At 38.6% G+C, this 18,238-nt stretch overlaps 1 protein-coding gene across 4 annotated transcripts; it reads right to left on the reverse strand.

Moving 5' to 3' along the window:
* Positions 1–1,068: 1,068 nt before the first annotated feature.
* Positions 1,069–18,054, reverse strand: abcb11a (ATP-binding cassette, sub-family B (MDR/TAP), member 11a). 4 transcript variants are annotated; one of them, XM_042426850.1, is made up of 28 exons: positions 17,983–18,054; positions 9,817–9,888; positions 9,692–9,707; positions 9,557–9,608; positions 9,185–9,426; positions 9,017–9,101; positions 8,769–8,902; positions 8,503–8,674; positions 8,277–8,401; positions 8,026–8,200; positions 7,804–7,917; positions 7,560–7,670; positions 7,349–7,474; positions 7,056–7,259; positions 6,782–6,952; positions 6,485–6,674; positions 5,350–5,431; positions 5,150–5,258; positions 4,902–5,069; positions 4,695–4,799; positions 4,412–4,573; positions 4,084–4,287; positions 3,730–3,971; positions 3,454–3,610; positions 3,152–3,349; positions 2,842–3,048; positions 2,303–2,449; positions 1,069–2,119 (listed from the first exon to the last, which is right to left on the reverse strand). In XM_042426850.1, the coding sequence occupies exons 2-28, from the start codon at positions 9,863–9,865 to the stop codon at positions 1,919–1,921; spliced, it is 3,948 nt and encodes a 1,315-aa protein (XP_042282784.1). In that variant the 5' UTR covers positions 9,866–9,888; positions 17,983–18,054; the 3' UTR covers positions 1,069–1,918. The 4 variants fall into 4 exon arrangements, with proteins under 4 accessions (XP_042282784.1, XP_042282785.1, XP_042282782.1 ...); XM_042426851.1 differs by lacking the exon at positions 17,983–18,054 and adding an exon at positions 14,777–15,034 and having other exon boundaries at positions 4,902–5,066; XM_042426848.1 differs by lacking the exon at positions 17,983–18,054 and adding an exon at positions 14,777–15,034.
* Between the last annotated feature and the right edge of the window lie 184 nt (positions 18,055–18,238).

Raw genomic sequence — 18,238 nt, forward strand, 5'->3', positions numbered from 1 at the left:
TTAATAATATAAAATATGATCAACAAATAAATTATGATGTATTATTATAGGTTAAGATAATAATATCGATCCCCAGTAGGAAATAGAGCCTAGAAAAGTACTTTTCTTACTTTCACACTGTGGTAATGCTACTTTTCCTTAAATAAAAGATCAGAGTACTTATTTCACCAGTGCAGTTAAATGGACAAACACAGAGTGCAAATGTTGCCAAATGCCAGTTTGTTGTAAACATTAAATTCAAATAAATTATTAAATGTTTTTGCTGGAGTGGAGACACAAAAACAAGGTCAAACCTCAAATCTATTATTTCTTTAAAATATATGAAATTGTTTCCCTCAAAGTTTATAAAACTGTTTGGACAACTACTACTTAATTTCCACATTAGTCCACTTTATCAGTGACAAAACACTAAAACAGAAACATTATTATAACTCTATTTGATCAGACTGCATTGCCGCTGAGTTTTAAAAAATTGAAACTCTACATTATGATTATTTTATGACAGAGATGAATGTGAGATTCTCAAAATGTCGATTATGCTGCACAAATTTAAACAACAAATCTGACTCGATACTTGTATAGTTCGGGGTTTCTCTCCTGCAGCACAGCGCGTATGTATGTATATCCCGCTCTGTGTAAATTACATAATTCCTCATGGGTCACTTCTCTTCTTCAGGCAATTCAGGTATTAATCAGCCAAAATGTAATGAGGTAGAACAGAGTCTCTGATGCAACTAGATTAGTTAAACTCCCCAGCAGAGCCCATTTCACATCTTTCCCCATCGTCCATGGTTGCTTAGCATCCGATGGCACCTGAGGCCTGGCACTAAATGATGTAACTGTCCTAAGTGCGTAGGCTACTTGTTAAACCAAGCTTGAAGAAACATCTGTGTGTCTGGGTACTTTAATGTCTCGGTGCTGGGGGCGACAACAACAGAGCATTACTTAGCATCCTACAGCAACTTCAACATATTAAGTAAAATATTTAGAAACGTAGCCTCAGTAATGAACAAATCTGAGACATCTGACAGTAAATGCATTTTAATCACATCCATTGAAATGATGAAATGACTTTTGTCTAGGATCCCGCAATCTCATATAATTGTTTTGACTCCTTCCTCAAGAAAAACATATACTTAATTAGATATCAGGAACTAAAAAGCAACATCCTTTATTTCATTCATTCATCCATAATGAGCACATTTTTTTCCAGTTAGAAATAATCTTTTTGATTTTGTTATGCTGTCCAAAACTGCCCCCCAGCTCATTGTGGATGTTTAAACCCCAAATGTAAACTGTGTGGAAGTTTAAAACATTGGCATTGAGCTGGAGAAAAAATACTGCTTACTATCAAGTGCTGTTCCAAAATCAGGGTTGTTGGTGAGTATTACACAACCTTTCAGGGCTGCATCAGTTGCTATGACTAAAATAACACCAGAAAGATCTCTCAAGAAACTATTTTGAAGCAGTCCTTTCCAACTGAAACAGTATAGTTTGATATTTTTTACTAAGATTTAGATTATGAAGAATGATTGAGAACAATAATTACAGTCCAACAATATGAACATGGATAGAAGTGCATAAAAAATTCTACTCCTTCATTTACAAATGTAACTGTTCATAAACAAATGAATATACAATAAATGTTTCTATTTGTGGCCAGGAAAAATGAAATATGATTACAAAAATATATTCTCCAGAAGATGAGAGCAATTTGTACTCTTTTTTATGCCAACTGAAAAAAAGTATTTCTATGATTTATGTACAATTTTTGAGGGCAATGAATAAAACATCAGTGCCTCATCAAAGACTTTCTCAGTGTGATACCACAAGAAAACATCACATTCATTCAAATCTACAATAAGGCCTAAACAAAAATGATTTTCATCATATGCACATCATATGTGGCTGCAGACACCTAGCTGATAGGAGCACCTGTTGTGACCAGTTTATAATAGGCGCCCCTCGTGGCCATCAGTTTATCATGTGTGCCTTGCTCTATGACAACTCCATGAGACATCACTGCTATGATGTCAGCAGTCTGGATAGTAGAGAGCCGGTGAGCGATGACGATGCAGGTTCGTCCTTTTCTTGCCTCGTCTAGAGCAGACTGGACGGTCTGCAGGAAAACACAGCTTTGTCATGAGTCCACTTTTCAAGAAAATGTCTCACATTGTCAAAATCTATTCGTATATTGTGTCAGTATGTGGAGATTATTTTTAAATGCTTCATTTCATGTACAGAAATAGCTTGCTTTATTTTTTTGCTGTTTGATGGTGTTTAGAAATGTATCACAGGGTACCTTTTCACTCTCTGTGTCCAGGGCAGAGGTAGCTTCATCTAGTAGCAAGATCTTAGGATTCCTGACAATGGCCCTGGCAATGGCAATACGTTGTTTTTGACCTCTTGACAGCTGGGAGCCCTGGGCACCAACCTGAGTCTCATATTTCTACCAATTTGCAAATGTATCGAGAGAAGTAGAGAAAACAAAGCAAAAGGTCACAAGCTGAGCACACAGTGTCACAGGTACTGCATACATATCAGGTATGAAGCTGACAGTTGGGATTTAAGTTTATTCTTGACCTTGGACACAATAGCTGAACAAACAATCTCACCACAAAGTCCATTTAGTAACTCCTACTACCTACTACATTCTAACTAGTTGTAGTGACTTTTCAACTTTTTAAGTAAATTATTAATGTCCGACTCAATACCTGTCCTCAGTGCTCTTCTTAACAGCTAGGCAGTGGTTTACCATCTTAATGCCTCCTCTCATGCTTGTCAGCATTTCATTAGCAATGCATGTAAAGTCATAACATGAAGTAAAATGCTTCCACTCACATCTGGTAGCGTCATCACAAAGTCATGGAGGTAGGCTTTCTTGGAGGCCTCAATAATCTCTTCCATGCTGACACTGTGCATGTTAACTCCATACTGTATATTCTCAGCTATGCTGCAGTCAAACAGCACAGGCTCCTGAGACACTATGCCAATCTGAGATCTTAGGAAGGGCACATTGACTGTATGAGACGGGTGGCCATCAATCAACTGAAAATAAAGGATGACATAATTAAGACAGCGTTGCCGGCTTTGTAATAGATTGAACTCATTTTGAGATTAGTAAAATTAACATCTAAATCAGTCTACACACCACTTGCCCTTCATCAGGGTCGTAGAACCTTTCCAATAGTTGAACACTGGTACTTTTCCCACAACCACTGCTCCCAACAAACGCCAAAGTCTGACCGGGCTTCACAGACACAACCAGGCCTTTCAACACCTGGATATCCGGTCGTGTTGGATAGGTGAACTTGCAATTGCGGAACTCTACTTCACCTCTGAATTTCTCCTGAGGATAAAAGACCAAGCTTAATGACATTTAAAGAGCAACATGACAAAATGACATCTTATTACAGGATATACAATGTATTTACTATATGTAAATTCACCAACCCATTTCTCTCCAGCTGTGTGGCTCATGTCAATTTTTGGTATTCGGTCCATCAGTTTGAAAAACTGAGCAGCAGCAGTCTTAGCTTTGGCATAATCTGGGGTGAAGGAGGAAGCTTTGCCCAGTGCCGTCCCACTGACTACTATAGCTGCGATCACTCTGGAGGAGCAACATATGAACACTGGGTTGATTTTTAGTAATCACAAAATAGGAAATATATTGTAATATTTGAGCTGACAAAGACTGATTTACCACATGAAAGAAAGAATTTTACCAACCTGAAAACCAACATATATTGTAATCCTTCAGAGCTAACCAGGTAGCCTCCGTATCTAAATGACGCAGCATATGCCATGAAGATAACACACTGGGCAAAGCCAAAACAGAGCCCATAGACGTGGGCTTTCTTCTTTGCAGATTTATATGGACGCTCAAGTTTCTGCTCGTAAGATTCCACAAATGAGCTCTCTTTGGCCAAGCCTGCGATGGTCCTGATGTTACCAAGAGCCTCGCTGGATACCTGAAGGAGAGAGTTCAGATGTTATACTGGAACCTTTGACTTTACAGAGACATTCATAGAGCTTAAATGGAAAATCACATTATTATCACATTATGATGTTAGGACAGCTTACCTGACCCGCTTCTTCCATGGCGTTTTTATCTTCATTTGCAAAACCTGACAGCATTTTGGCTTGCAATACCCCAGACAGCCCGATGAGTGGCAAGAAGCACATGATTACCAGAGTTAACTTCCAACTGAAGTAGAAGGCGATAATGAAAGAGGCTCCGATGCTGGTCAGCGAGTTAACAATCATGCCAATCTGAGATCCTGTTGCCTGCAGAAAATCACACCAGCCACATGCAAAATATCTTAAAAACTCCCACAACACCCAAGTGAATTCCAAAACTGTGATTTTATAATTTGAAATATAAATGCAGGACTGTAAATTTGTTACGTACCCCCTGGACCATGGATGCATCAGAGGCCAATCTGGTGGTCAGAGCTCCGGGGCTGTTTCTGGGGTCATCAAACCAGCCGATCTCCTGTTTCAGCATGGCCTGGAATCCCACTTTCCTCAGGCGGCGTGTCAGCAGCTCTCCGGACATAGCAAAAGCATATCCCTGGAACATTAAATTAATGAGTCAATCTAAATGTAAATCCTAGCTTTTTATCTGCACTATTCTATATCAAGTTGACATAGAGATGTATGATCTAAATAAAACTCTCTATTATATTGCAAACCTGTAAAAACTGCGAAAAGAAACTAATCACAGCCACAATGCAAAATAGAATGCATATCCCATCGATCTGCTCCCTCTGCTCGTTCACATCACGTATGCCAAAAGTCTGCAAACACAAAGATCTTACAGGTAATTTGCTCATTAACAAACTGCCTTAACTAGTAAAATAATTAATAAATACATCATGAGCGATAGAAGCAGCCCTTACCCCGAGAATTTGGCTGAACAGGACAGCATAAATGGGATTGACAGAGCCATTGATGGCAGCTCCTAGAGAACCCAGGAGCATGTAGGGCCACTCTGGTTGGTTGTACTTCAGGATACGCACTACTGGGGCAGGCTCTGCATGTCCATCTGCATCATCCTCACATATCTGCTAAAGAATATGCATTATTTAATTTCCACAGGAAAGTTGTAATAAATGTATTACATAGCAAAAAAATGGAACCTCTGTACATTTTCTGGAGTGATATCCTCATCCAAATGGACCTTGAGGCTGCCTGATATTGCGTCAGGAACAAAATCATTGGACAATGTGCTCTGAGATCGCAGTCGAACAGAACTCCTATTGGAGTGATGAGAACATTAAATTATTTTAGTGATGATATATTATATAGATATCTGTGTCTACATTCTTTCAGCTGGATTTACTGTACCTTTTACTGGATTTGCAGCTTCCACGGCTAAAACTCCTCACTCTAAGATCAAAGTCCTCTTCAACAGCTTCACTGTCAGCACCTGGCAGAAAAAAGGAAATCAATACAGCTTTAATGTAAGTGTTAGAGCTTCTATTGCTCTTTAACAGATCCGGCAGAACCTTTAAACACTATAGAGTTGCCCCGTGACTCCTGCTGAGAGCTTTGAAGTGTGCTGTCTCAACCAATCATGACCCAACAGGAGGGATTTGTGAGGATGATGAAGGATGAAAGTTAGAGGGTCTTTGCCTCCACTCAGAGAACTTGGGTCAGAATACTATTTTTATTTCATACATATTTTACCCTCGTAGAGACTCTATAGACCTTTTTACAACAGATATTTTGATTTGTCATAGTAAGAAAAGCACAGGTGTAATTAAAATTAAAATAAGTAATTAAAAACATTAACAAGCTCGCTGGCTATGCTTAACGAGACACCACAGCTGTGCTTTTTCTGCTGTGACATGTCAAAATGTCTCCTGTGAAAAAGGCCTGTAGACTTCAAGTGACAAAGCCAGATGCTTGTTCCCTCTGGTGACACAAAGCTGTGACCCCAGGTCATGCAAAACAAACACAGGCTGTCGCTCTAGGACCTTCCCCAATAGATCTGACAGAGTAGGGACACACAACAACCACCATCTCTGACTGTGTCTGACAGAAGAAGGCAGGTACAATAAGTGAGTGGCCATCTTGAACCAGTATGTGCAAATTGGAGTGCACTGCTCCACAGGGGTGGGTAGGCAAGCCAATAGACCCTTTTCACAGCAGACATTTTGACTTGTCAAAGCAGGAAAAGCACAGGTGTAATTAATAACATGAATTATGGCTGTATTCCATTAACGTGTGCAAAGCTTCAGGGCTGTTGCATTGCGCAAGCTGGTTCACTGGCTTTGCTTACTGGGACACCTAAATGGAACAGAGACATCATTAATGCAATTACTAACACCTGTGCTTTTCCTGCCACAACAAGTCAAAATGTCTGTTGTGAAAAGGGTCTATATGGACTCTTAGAGGGCAAAACCTGCGTGGAATAGAAAGTAATTTGTCAACAGTATTTATGGATGTGAACATGAGACCTACAGTACATAAGACCTACCATTAGCTGTGTTGGATGTGCCTTGGTTTTGAAGGGTGACCAGGGTGAAGTAGACGCCCTGCCTCTCTAGCAGCTCACTGTGTGTTCCCTTCTCCACAGCCTGTCCGTGTTCAAATCCGATGATGACATCTGCATTCCTAATTGTGGAAAGACGGTGGGCTATAGAAATTGTGGTCCTGCCCATACGCACCTGTACATATACAAGTTATTAAAGTACTTTCACAAAAACAATGTGTTAATGAAGTTAATGGTCAGAGTGCACTGTTGTATGTGTTGCACTGGCAGAGAGTGGCTCACCTTATCCAGTGCTTCCTGGACAACAGCCTCACTCTCATTGTCAAGGGCTGATGTCGCCATATCCAGCAGCAGGATCCTGGGGTTTCGGATCAGAGCTCGAGCAATAGCAATCCTCTGCTTCTGTCCTCCACTCATCTGACCTCCACTTTCTCCCACCAGGGTATCAAATTTCTGGAGAATAAGTAGCTACATGTTAGTTTTAGGCTTATATATGAGTGTTAAGTATCATAACTACTGTAATTCTGTTCTGTTATCTTTCAGTATGTTAATGTACCTGTGGCAGGTCCATAATAAAATTATAGGCATTAGCCTCTTTTGTGGCCTGGATAATGTCTTCCATGGTTACTCCAGGTCGACCATAGCGGATGTTCTCTGCAATGGTTGTAGAAAACAGCACTGGCTCCTGCTCCACAATACCAATGAGAGAGCGGAGCCACTGGATGTTTAAACTTCGGATGTCATGTCCATCCAAAGTCACCTGTGAAGTTTAGATGTGACATTACATACTATAGTCCTAAAACTTTCCACCAATGTTCTGTGTGTCTGTGGAGATGCTCAGATTGTTACCATTCCTTCCTTTGGGTCATAAAACCTCTGGATGAGTTGGACTGTGGTGCTCTTTCCGGATCCACTTGGTCCAACAAAAGCAGTAGTGTCTCCCGCTTTGATCTGCATGCTCAGATCATTTAAAATCTGAAAAAAGTAGCGGGCTCTTTATGAGTTTAATTTTTAGAACTGAAAAACTGACATACATAACTGGTAGTTGAAAGAAATGTACCTTGACTTCAGGTCGGGATGGGTAGTAGAAAGTGACATTGTGGAACTCAATGTCACCTTTTACTTTATCTAATTTGTGACCATCCTCTGAGAAACAATTAATTTCTGGTTCCTGTGAATGTAACAGCACAGAATTTTATTTTATTATGGCAGTTCTTCATGTTACAATTTATTATTCAGGTATCCATTCTGCATCATATCTGCAAATGCAACTCTGCACGTTTTTTCTAGAATGCTGATTTTACCCGGTCAATCGTGTCAAAGATGGCCTTCGCAGCAGCACGACCAGAAGCGAAGGCCTCAAGGCACGGTGAGGCCTGACCCAGGTTCACAGCTGCCATGAGTACTCCAAAAAACACCTGCAAGCAAACACAGCAGCTGAATGCCAAAACAAAGGCCACTGTTTCTGAAATGTGTGAATTTAAGAGGTATAAGATAAGAGGTTGAATGCATTTAATTTTACACACCTGAATTAGACCACCAGGAGACAGCTCCTTGGTGTCGATGACCAATTTAGACCCATACCAGAAGGCCAGAGCGTAGCAAAGGAAAATGATGCACCACAGGTATCCTTGAAACACTCCTATGATCATGCCCTTTTTCACACCCCAGTTCTGAGCTTCCACAAGGTTTTTGTCATACCTGTCCAAATTTCACATTTTAAATTAATTTCAAATTGCACACGATCACCTAATGATCTTGGAAAATGCCACAATACCTTTCAGCTTCCTTTTCCTCCCCACTAAACGCTGCTACTGTTCTGATGGACGATAGGACCTCGTCAGCCACTGCCCCTGCCTTTGCGTAGGCCCTCAGCTCTTGTCCTGTCAGTCTGGCAACAGCCTTCAAGAGCAAGGAAGAAAAATACAGTAAAACATCAAAAAAACATGTCTGAAGTAAAACAAAACATACACTTATTACTTAAACCTTTCAGTGTGACTCACCATAGCCATCAGTCCAGCAGCCATACCAATCAGCGGGCTCACTGCAATGACCACCAAAGTCAGCTTCCACCCACCCATGAAACCAACCATGAAGCCAAACACAAACGTAGAGAGCCTCTCAATGAAGATAGACACCTGATCAGCAATGGCACTGTTGATCTTGTTGATATCACTGAGAAGGAACAGAGCACATCAGAAACAATAAAACATTCTCATAACCACACCCTGATAACAGCCTGATCTGTAGATAGGGGCTCCCAACTCACTCTGATATCCGTGTGTTCAGTTCACCAACAGAGTTGCAGTCAAACCATCCAATCTCCATTCGCATTACTTTTCGGAAATAAGTCTTTCGGATTCTCTGAATCTGTCTTGCAGCGACTGACACCCAGAGAGTGATCTAGATTGGTGACAGTCACAGTGGTAGGAAATTTTTTCTTATGTACACTGTCATTAAGCTGTAATTACACCTGCTTTCACAGGGGTGCTGAATGTGGAAAGCATACATACTTACCTGAAAATAGCTAACAAACAGAACTGCTACTCCAATTCCAACATAGTAATATGCAAACTTTGTCATCTGTCCTTCAATGTTCACCCTGCCAAGAGAATAAACCAGGTAATAATAACTCTTCACAGTAACATCAATCTATAAACTATCATCAATAAACTAATGACTCACCCACAGTAGACTGTTCTGTTTTCAGGTGTTTCATAAATGGAGCCATTTTTCCAATAGATGGTGTTGTTGTTGCACTCCTTGTTTGGGTCTTTCAGTTCTTGGACCTCAAGTTCATAAGCCACAAATGTGTCGGTCATCATGCCGTACACCAGAAGCATGAGAGGTGAGGCTGCACCGTGTATGAGTGCGCACAAACTCCCCACTACCATCAACACATTGTCTTTCCAGGTGGCAAATCGAAACTGCATTAAAGAAATTGAAGGGATGTGATTTTCATTCTTTAGTTGTTTTTCTGACATGTAATAATCAAATCAAAGACAGGAAAAGGAAACTGATGTTGTCATTTATGAATAATATGAGCAAAGATATTACCAGCTGAAAGTATCCAACACTCAATGTGTTCTCTTTATTCTTTTCTTCATCTCTATAAAGCATGAAATGAATGTAAGGCCCAACATAACAACTGCAAACAATATGAGTAATGTCAGTCTCACAATTCAAACTTACCCATCCTCGTTGCATGCTGAGAAAAGAGGGGAAATTGGCTTCAGAGTTGTTTCTAATTAATACATTTTCATACAAAACTAAGATATTATTGTGTCAGTTTTATATAATAAAAGTAGATCACACACCTCCGTCATCTGCACCCGGTGTTGTCGTAAATTTGATCGATTTCTTCATGTCTTCGTGTCCTCACTTGGCAACTGTGGATTAAAAAAACAAATCCTAATTATAATTTGGATGTTTAATTAATGGGATCTCTGAGGTTTAATGGGATTTCCGAAATAAGATCAACAGAACCAAGTCAGACTTATTTTAGTCCGTGTATACATCTCAATTCAATTCAATTCAATTGGCTTTATTGGCATGGCTGCATACAATACAACATTGCCATAGAATATTTATGCATACTTTACAATCATGGCAAACAAATAAATAAATAAACAATAAACAAAATAAGAGAGTAAGAGTAACATAAGATATAAAACATACAACAAGTGAATTATTCATGAATAAACATTAATTATTAGCCATTTGGGACAGGGGTCCAACAGAGCTGCGGAGCTCATGGCAGGCTGCTACATATCTTGCTGCCAGTCTACAGCAGTCCTCCCTCCCTCTCAGCAGGACTGGAAGTCTCTCCGAGTCACTTAGATAGAGGAACTATTTTTGCAAAATATTGGTGTCTAATGAGTGAGTCTAGTGAATTAAGAAGTGCAGCTCTGTCTCTACTGTTCCCTGATCACAGTAAGAACACAACCTCTCCTCTCTGGGCAGCCAGATCTGTGTTTCTGCCTACTTCCACTGCCAGGTTGTGCTCACTCAGTCTGTACTTAGTCAGTGTTCTTCTCAGTTTTCTATCAAACACTGGTCAGATAGGTTGCCACAGTGTACTCTCTGTTTAGGGTTACGTATGTTTCCATTTTGTTCTGAGATTTTGTTCGTTCTGTCCACTAATCTCTGTATTTTTCTTTTTCTTTCATCATAATTTGGTTTCATCTAATTTTCTGCATGTGCATGTGTACTGAAGCTGAGGTGGTCCTGGTGTAAAGACCTAAGTGGTTGATGGTTCGCTCAGCTTCAGGACAAGTAGGCAGAGTGGACTCCTTCCTGGGTTCAACTCCTGGCAATATAGGGTTTTGTAGGAAAAGGAGAGTGGGCCACTTGTTTTAATATGATTCCAGAAATTTAGGGTTCGTTTTTGAATATTCAACAGTACAGGAAATTGGCTTCATTCAGCTCTGCAAGCAGAGTTGGGAGCTCTTCTCTGCACATGGAGGATACTTTTACAGAACTCTGTATGTAGGATTTCAATGGGATGTTTGTCCCATTTTGTCCAATCTTGTTGAGTTTTTGTACCCCACACCTTGCTGCCATATAATGCAAAGGGTTCGATGATTGATTTGAATATTTTGAGCCAAGTTCTAATTGGTAGTTCAGTGTTTATTGATCTCTTGATGGCATAAAAAGCCCTTTTTGCTTCGTCTTTTAGTTCATTCACAGGCAAGCTAAAAGTTTTTGTGTTTGAAATTTTTAGTCCTAAATATGTGTAATAATTTGTTTGTTTGTTCGATAGTGTTGTTTCCAATTGTGAAACTGGTGTTGTTTCTCTGGAGTCTGGACCTTTTCTGAAAAATTAGCACTTTGGTTTTGGGTTGGTTGACTGTTACGGCCCAGGTTTGACAGTATTTTTCCAGTTCTGGTAAGTGTTGCTGTAACCCTTCTATGGTGGGGGACAGGACCAGATCATCAGCATGTAGGAGACACTTTATTTCAGTGTCTTTTAACTTTAGTCCAGGTACAGGGGAATTCTCTATTTGTTTTGCTAGTTCATTAATATATATCTTAAATAGCGTGGGGCTAAGGTTACAGCCTTGTCTTACTCCACGTATCTGGAAAAAAGATTCTGTTTTCTTTGTTCCAATCTTTGCGTTAGTATACATTGATTTGATCGGATCTTATACTTTTCCTCCGATACCACTTTCAATCAATTTAAAGAAAAGGCCATTGTGCCAGATTGAATCAAAACCTTTTTGAAAATCAACAAAGAAAGCATACATTTTTTCATCATTTTTGTGCACATAATTCAATCAATCAGAGTTTGCCATGTGGTCTGTGGTTCTAATTTAGATAGGAATCCAATTTGGTTTTTGCTTAATAAAGGATGTTCTTTAATGAAGTCTATGATTCGTAAATTTAGTATACTACATAAAACTTTTCCCAGGCATGAATTTATGCAGATCCCACAGTAATTTTGGGGGTCTGTCTTGTCCCCACTTTTAAATATGGGGCTTAATAGTCCTTCACTCCATATCACACGAAAATAGCCAACTCTGAGTACTGAATTGAAAAGTTTCAGAATGGCTGATCTGAATTTAGAGTCTGTGTGTTTCAGCATCTCATTAAGGATGCCATCAGGTCAACAGGCTTTTCTATTTTTTAGGGTTTTCAGTTTTTGGTCTAATTCGTTTTCCGTAATTTTGTTATCTAATCGGTTTAAGTAGTCCTTGATTGTTTCTAATTGGTTCAATTTTTCTTGTATTTGGTCTTGTTCGGGTGTGTTGCGAGTTTCTTGGTATGACTCTTGAAGTGCTTTATCCATATATCTCCATTTTGAATGGCTAGATCATTATTATTATTTTTTTTTTTTTTTTGTCTAAGGTCTTCCAGTGGTCCCAAAAATTATTTGAGTTTATTGATTCTTCAATTAAGTTGACCTGGTTTTTGAGGTGGTGCTCTCTCTTAGTTCTCAGTATCCGTTTATATTGTTTGAGTGTGTCACGATGGTGAATACATAGGTCCTGATTATCTGGAGCTCTGTGCTTTTGGTTGGATAATTGTCTTTAGTTTTTTCCTCATGTTTTTGCATTCGCAGGGTCAAACCTTTTTTCTTGCTCTCTCTTTTTTGGGTTTAGTTTTAGGAAGGATAAGTTAGATTGTTGTGCCACATGATGAAAGATATTGATATTGATGAGATATTCTTAACTGTGTGGATATGTGTGGGCCAGGAAAGAATTTAAAAGCTCTTGGATTCCACGGCTGCTCGTTGCTTCCTGATATTCAAGTAATCTGTTTTGCTTCCATATGTAGTGAGCTGTTATATTATATAGTTTACTGGGGTTGGGGCATGGTTGGTTGGAGTGTGTTCTTTTTAGGTAGATCATGATCTGGTTATGGTATGAAAAGGGGGTTTGTTGCTCTGTGAGTGCTCTGAAAGAGAAAAGGTCCAAATCTGTTACCACATAATCTACTGTGCTACTGCCAAGAGAAGAGCTGTAGGTGTAACGGCCAAAGGAGTGTCCTCTTAACTGACCATTGACTATGTACAGACTGAGGGCCCGGCAGAGCTGCAGTAGTTCTTTCCTATTTTTGTTTGTCATTTTATCATAATTATTCCTTGGGGGAAGAGTTAGACAGGTGTTAGTTTTGTTATTCATGTATTTGTCTCCCTTTGTGCTAGTAGTGTCTGATTCTTCTGCTGTGCGTGCGTTCATATCGCATACAATTAAGATATTTCCCTGAGTTTGGAAATGGCGTATATCTCCTTCTAGAGAAGTAAAGGTTTAATCCTTAAAGTAGGGAGATTCAGCTGGAGGGATATATATATATCTCATAAAAAGATATGGGTGTTGCAGGTCAGGTATTTTTTTAATTTAAGCCATATATAATTTTCACATTCTCTAACAAGTTCAATGGAATTTGTATATTCAGCTTTAAACCACATCAGTATTCCCCCTGAGCTCCTTCCTTGTGTTACTCCAGGAAGCTTTCTTGATTTGACATAGCCTGGAGGACGGCCAGTGGGAAAGTCTCCCTTGTCCCATGTCTCCATTAAAATGATGATGTCAGAGTTTTTGAGTTCATCAATAAACTCAGTTATTACTTTTTAGTCCAAAAGTTGATGATCTCAACCCTTAGATGTTCCATTGGATGATTACAAAAGATTCACATTGTTTCATGCTGCAATATTAGTTGATGAATTTGTTGTTGTTTTCATATAAAGTGGAAACACGTTCTTTAAACTATGGATTATATACCTAGAATTGCGAGAGATTATTTTAAACATATATGGTTTATATAGACAGTATTGATATTGTATAATTGCATTGATATTAATAAATATTGATCAGTTAACAGTATTCATAAACAGCTTACAACAGCAGTTTATAACAATAACAAGGGTATAGTTTTGTGTGTGTATGTGCATGGGTGTACATGTATGTGTGTTAGTGTGTGTGTGTGTGTGTGTGACCCCTCAGGGTCTGGGTGTGTTCATACTGTGTCTTCATGGTTGATAGTTGTTGAAGGATGGCTTTGTTTAATTCTCTAAGAGAGTTTGTCTGGAGGGAAATTTCCTGAAGTTGCAATAGTTCACTTTCCATATGTGCAAGCTCATCTCTCATTTCATTCATGGTGGTATATATGAGAGGGGGGATATTGTTGGTCAAGTCCCTCTCCTTGCCACTCTGTTCTTCCTCTGCCAGGATACTGAGTGTTGGTGATGGGGGGGCAGCTGAAATTATCTGTGGGGGATCCAGAGGGAAAGTGACAGCACGGCCAGATTTCTCTCTCTGAGCTTCTGCTAATGTTTTGAGGGTTTGATATTCAGACTGAAAGTTCTTTAAGTTGCCTTGCACCATAATTTTCCCAGTTTTGTAGATGTTGATAGTTGTCATCACTGTATCTGGGTCCTCGCTTTCTTTTAGCTGTAGTTTCCATCCATTACAAACGTCTTTTCTTTCTGCAGACGGGTGGTGGGGGATGATGGCACTGTGCCATGCACTTGCTAACTTCTCCATTTTTATAAAGATCAGCAAACAGAGTCTCAGGTTTTTCTTCCTGCAGCTTCTGTTTAAACTCTCTTCTTCCTCAGAAGGGTAGTGGTGATAGTTAGCCACCCTATTTGAATGAAGTGACTGACAAGTAACTGTCAACTGTCAATGCTAATTTAGCTAGCTGTTTAAACAAAACATGAGCAAACAGACTGATCAAAATATATGTAGAAGATTAGTTTTCAGGATTTTCCAGTTCCTTTTCACATTTTCATTAAAGATACATCCCTCCATGTCCTAGCAGATGGATGTTCAGTACCTTAGATGTAGATTATCCTGGTTTTGTCCTTGTGTCTGTTCCTCTGGTCACTATTGTTCACTGTAGCCTTTGTTTGTTTGTTTTTTTGTGATTGTTGTTGTTGCTCTTTTGAGGTTGTATTTGTCTTCTTCTTTCTTTCTTGTGGCATATAAGTGTGAAATTTAGGCATTTCACTCTGTTTTTAACAATTAACAGATCAAATATATCTAGGAGCTCTTGCAAAGAATGTCTTTCTCTCTAAAGATTAAGAAAAACGTGTGTATTGCGTCATTCAAATGTCAGCCGAAACTTTTGAAAACGTGTGAATTTAAGTGTTTTGCTAATGTGAAAAAGTAGCTTTGTTCAGGATTTACAGTCTTCATCCAGCTGCATGGACATAAGGTGTGAAGAAAAATACAACAACAACAATACACTTTTTTGAACAGCTTATCATACCGGCATCAATAATAAAACACTAATAAATTATAAACTGTAGCTTCTGGCAAGAACAAAAACTAGTAATGAGGAATCCTGGTTGAGTTGTAATGCGGCATAGCAGTTTGTGATGGAAGAAAAGCAAAATATACTGTACCTGGACTGCACTCCTCCCCGTCAATCTCTGGTTTCTTCTGAAATCCACCAACACAACTGACAGGTTCATCAGAGGGAATTCCTGTCTTATTTCCAGGTGCCCTATGCCTCTCCTTTCTTATTATCTAAACGTCCATTAGACTGATAAGGGTTGTGTCAGCATTATTACATTTACAAGACTGCCTTTGCAAGGCAAGATTCAATCCAAGTTTATGTACATTGAAAGCTATTAGTTTGTGTCTTCCAAAACAAACCCAGTGAGGTTTTTAAAATGTTAAAATTTGGTAATGTTGTTTGGTTATAGAAAGAGTAAAATATCCTATGAATGTGTTAAGTTGTTATCAAAGGTGATTGTAAAATAAGTTAAATATAAAGCCATTAGTCATGGACAGGTGCTGACTCTAATAGTAATAATACAATTAAACTGTCATGGGTGGCAACATTGTGGTTTTTATATATCATTAGAAATCATCAGAATGGCTTCAAGAAACTTTTATTAGTTACAAATTTTATTCATTTTACAAGAATAAACAACCAAAGTAGTTACTGTAATAGGGTAAGTTAATTATATACATCTATCTCTTTCCATCATTGTCACTATGTAGTTTGTACTTCACAAAAGTGGTGTTTATTTAATTTATTGGAACATACTGTATATTTATTTTATTTATTTCTATCTATTATTTTTTATTGCTTTTTGTGTTCTGTTGTCTTTGTGTTTAATACCCATCTGCAAACAAGATTTCCTTTGAATAAAATAAAACTGAAGCTGAAGTACCATGTAAAATATGAATGTACAGTATTTACAGTGTGTTTTACCAAAAACATGCAAATGGAGACACAGTTAGATGCTCGGGGGGTTAATGACCTCAAGGACAAGTCATTGGGTTTGGAATTTGCTCCTTCTTTACAGCCGGTTATTATTCACAACACAGGTGATTGATAATGCCAAAGGAGGGAGGGGCTCTCGTCAAAAGCACACTGTGACTCACAAAACAGCCTGCAGTAATAAAACGTGCAATCTAAAAAACATTTACTTAAGTATATTTAATATACTTTAATATGCCTTGCATGAAGTAGTATATTAAAGCAGGGGACACTTGGTGAGTAAAAGATTAGTTTAATATATTAATGATTACTTTTTGGTGACAAAACTATTCTTTATACTTAGATATGTTGTATTAAATATATTGTCTACTGTACAGTATATGCTTTAACAGAAACAAAGTCAAACGAGATTTGTTGTCTTGATAGATAAGCATGTAGCATTGATGGAACGTTTCCCAAATGTTCTTTTAAGGGATTCACACTAATAGTCTTCTGGGAACCTTCAGGCAACAGTGAGGAGTGTAGAAAGTTCTTTAAAGGTTGCAAAGACGTCAAGAACATTTGGGGAACGTTCCATCAATGTTACATGCTATCAAGACAACACATCTCGTTTGACTTTGTTTCTGTTAGTTATTTGGTTCAATAGATAATTTTTAACCTTATAATTCTGTTTGTGGCCTCTGTTTTTGTTTCCAGCCTTGAGTCAAGTTGTTATAGCTGGCCATATAACAATAAAAATTCCCAGACAGAGCAGGTACTGATGAAAGTGACTATTGATAAAGGCAGTTTTAAAGGACAGGCTCACGTTTTTAATAGTCTGTTTTAATCAGCAGTTTTACTGCTTCTTCTGTAAGTGATGAGGGATAAAATTCACCGTCTTGGTCTGTGCAAAAATGAATTCTGAATTTCAGCTGAATATATGAGGGTTTAGCAGTTTGAGAAAGACAAATCAGGTCTTTTTAGTAACAAATTCACATTTTGTATTATTATCTCTCTGCTCAGCAAGTAAACAACATCTGTTGAAGCACAAAGAGAGATTTTCATATTAAATCATACATTTAGTCTATTATTCAGACAGCTGATCATTCAGCTCATACTAGATTCAGCTGAACTTCAGAATGTATTTTTATACACATTTGTGGAATGATTACAGCAAGAAAAACCTATTTTAATGTTCATTTGGGCACCTGACTGGTGTTTTAAAGCAGACTTAAAAAATGATGAACCCGTCCTTTAACTCAATCAAGGTTTTGTCATAGTTCCCTGAGAGAGATCGATCCATAAAACTCCAAGACCACCATTCTGCTTCACTGCAATTCATCTATTTGGGAGCAAGAGGCCAGCTAAGCATGCAGTTAGACAGCTACACCTGTACTCATAGAGCTGGAGTTACATCCAGACTGATATTTCTATCATACGTGCTCTGCTCTCTAAGGAGCCAAAAATACTCAAAAATGAACACAAACAGCAGAAGCTCATATGACATTGTGTGTCTGAAAACATGCAGATGTTCATAGTTTGTCCACACGTACAGCCCATGCAGTCATAAACTGTGGGTTGCACAAGGATGGACCACACGGACCCTCGTAGATGAGTAGATGATGAAATTTACATCACATGGACCCTTGTGACTACATAGATAGAGGGACAGCAACCAATAACCCCTTCAATATAGCTATATATATACTGGATATATATATAGATGTGACCCTATCCTTTAAGTATAAGTTTTAGAAAAAGTTTAGACAAAGACACATAAAAAAGAAATATCCAACATATAGCATCTATCAGTCTCTCTTCTTATCTACCTGTGTTCAACATTATCATGTTGTGTGAGCTGTGGGGCCATAAAGACTACTGCAGTACCAGCTTCATGGATGAAATGTCTGTGAAAATAAGAAGAACACAACAAGCATTAACATATTGGGCAAACTTAAGGGGACATAATGAGAATCATCTGGCTCGAAGTTTATTAAAACCTTGTCAAGAGAAGGAAAAAGGACAAAGAGTTCTGGTTGGACAATAGAGAACAAGGTCAATGAAATAAGAATAGCTGATAAAATG

Source organism: Thunnus maccoyii, chromosome 11, assembly GCF_910596095.1.
Source record: "Thunnus maccoyii chromosome 11, fThuMac1.1, whole genome shotgun sequence".
Classification (NCBI taxonomy): domain Eukaryota; kingdom Metazoa; phylum Chordata; class Actinopteri; order Scombriformes; family Scombridae; genus Thunnus; species Thunnus maccoyii.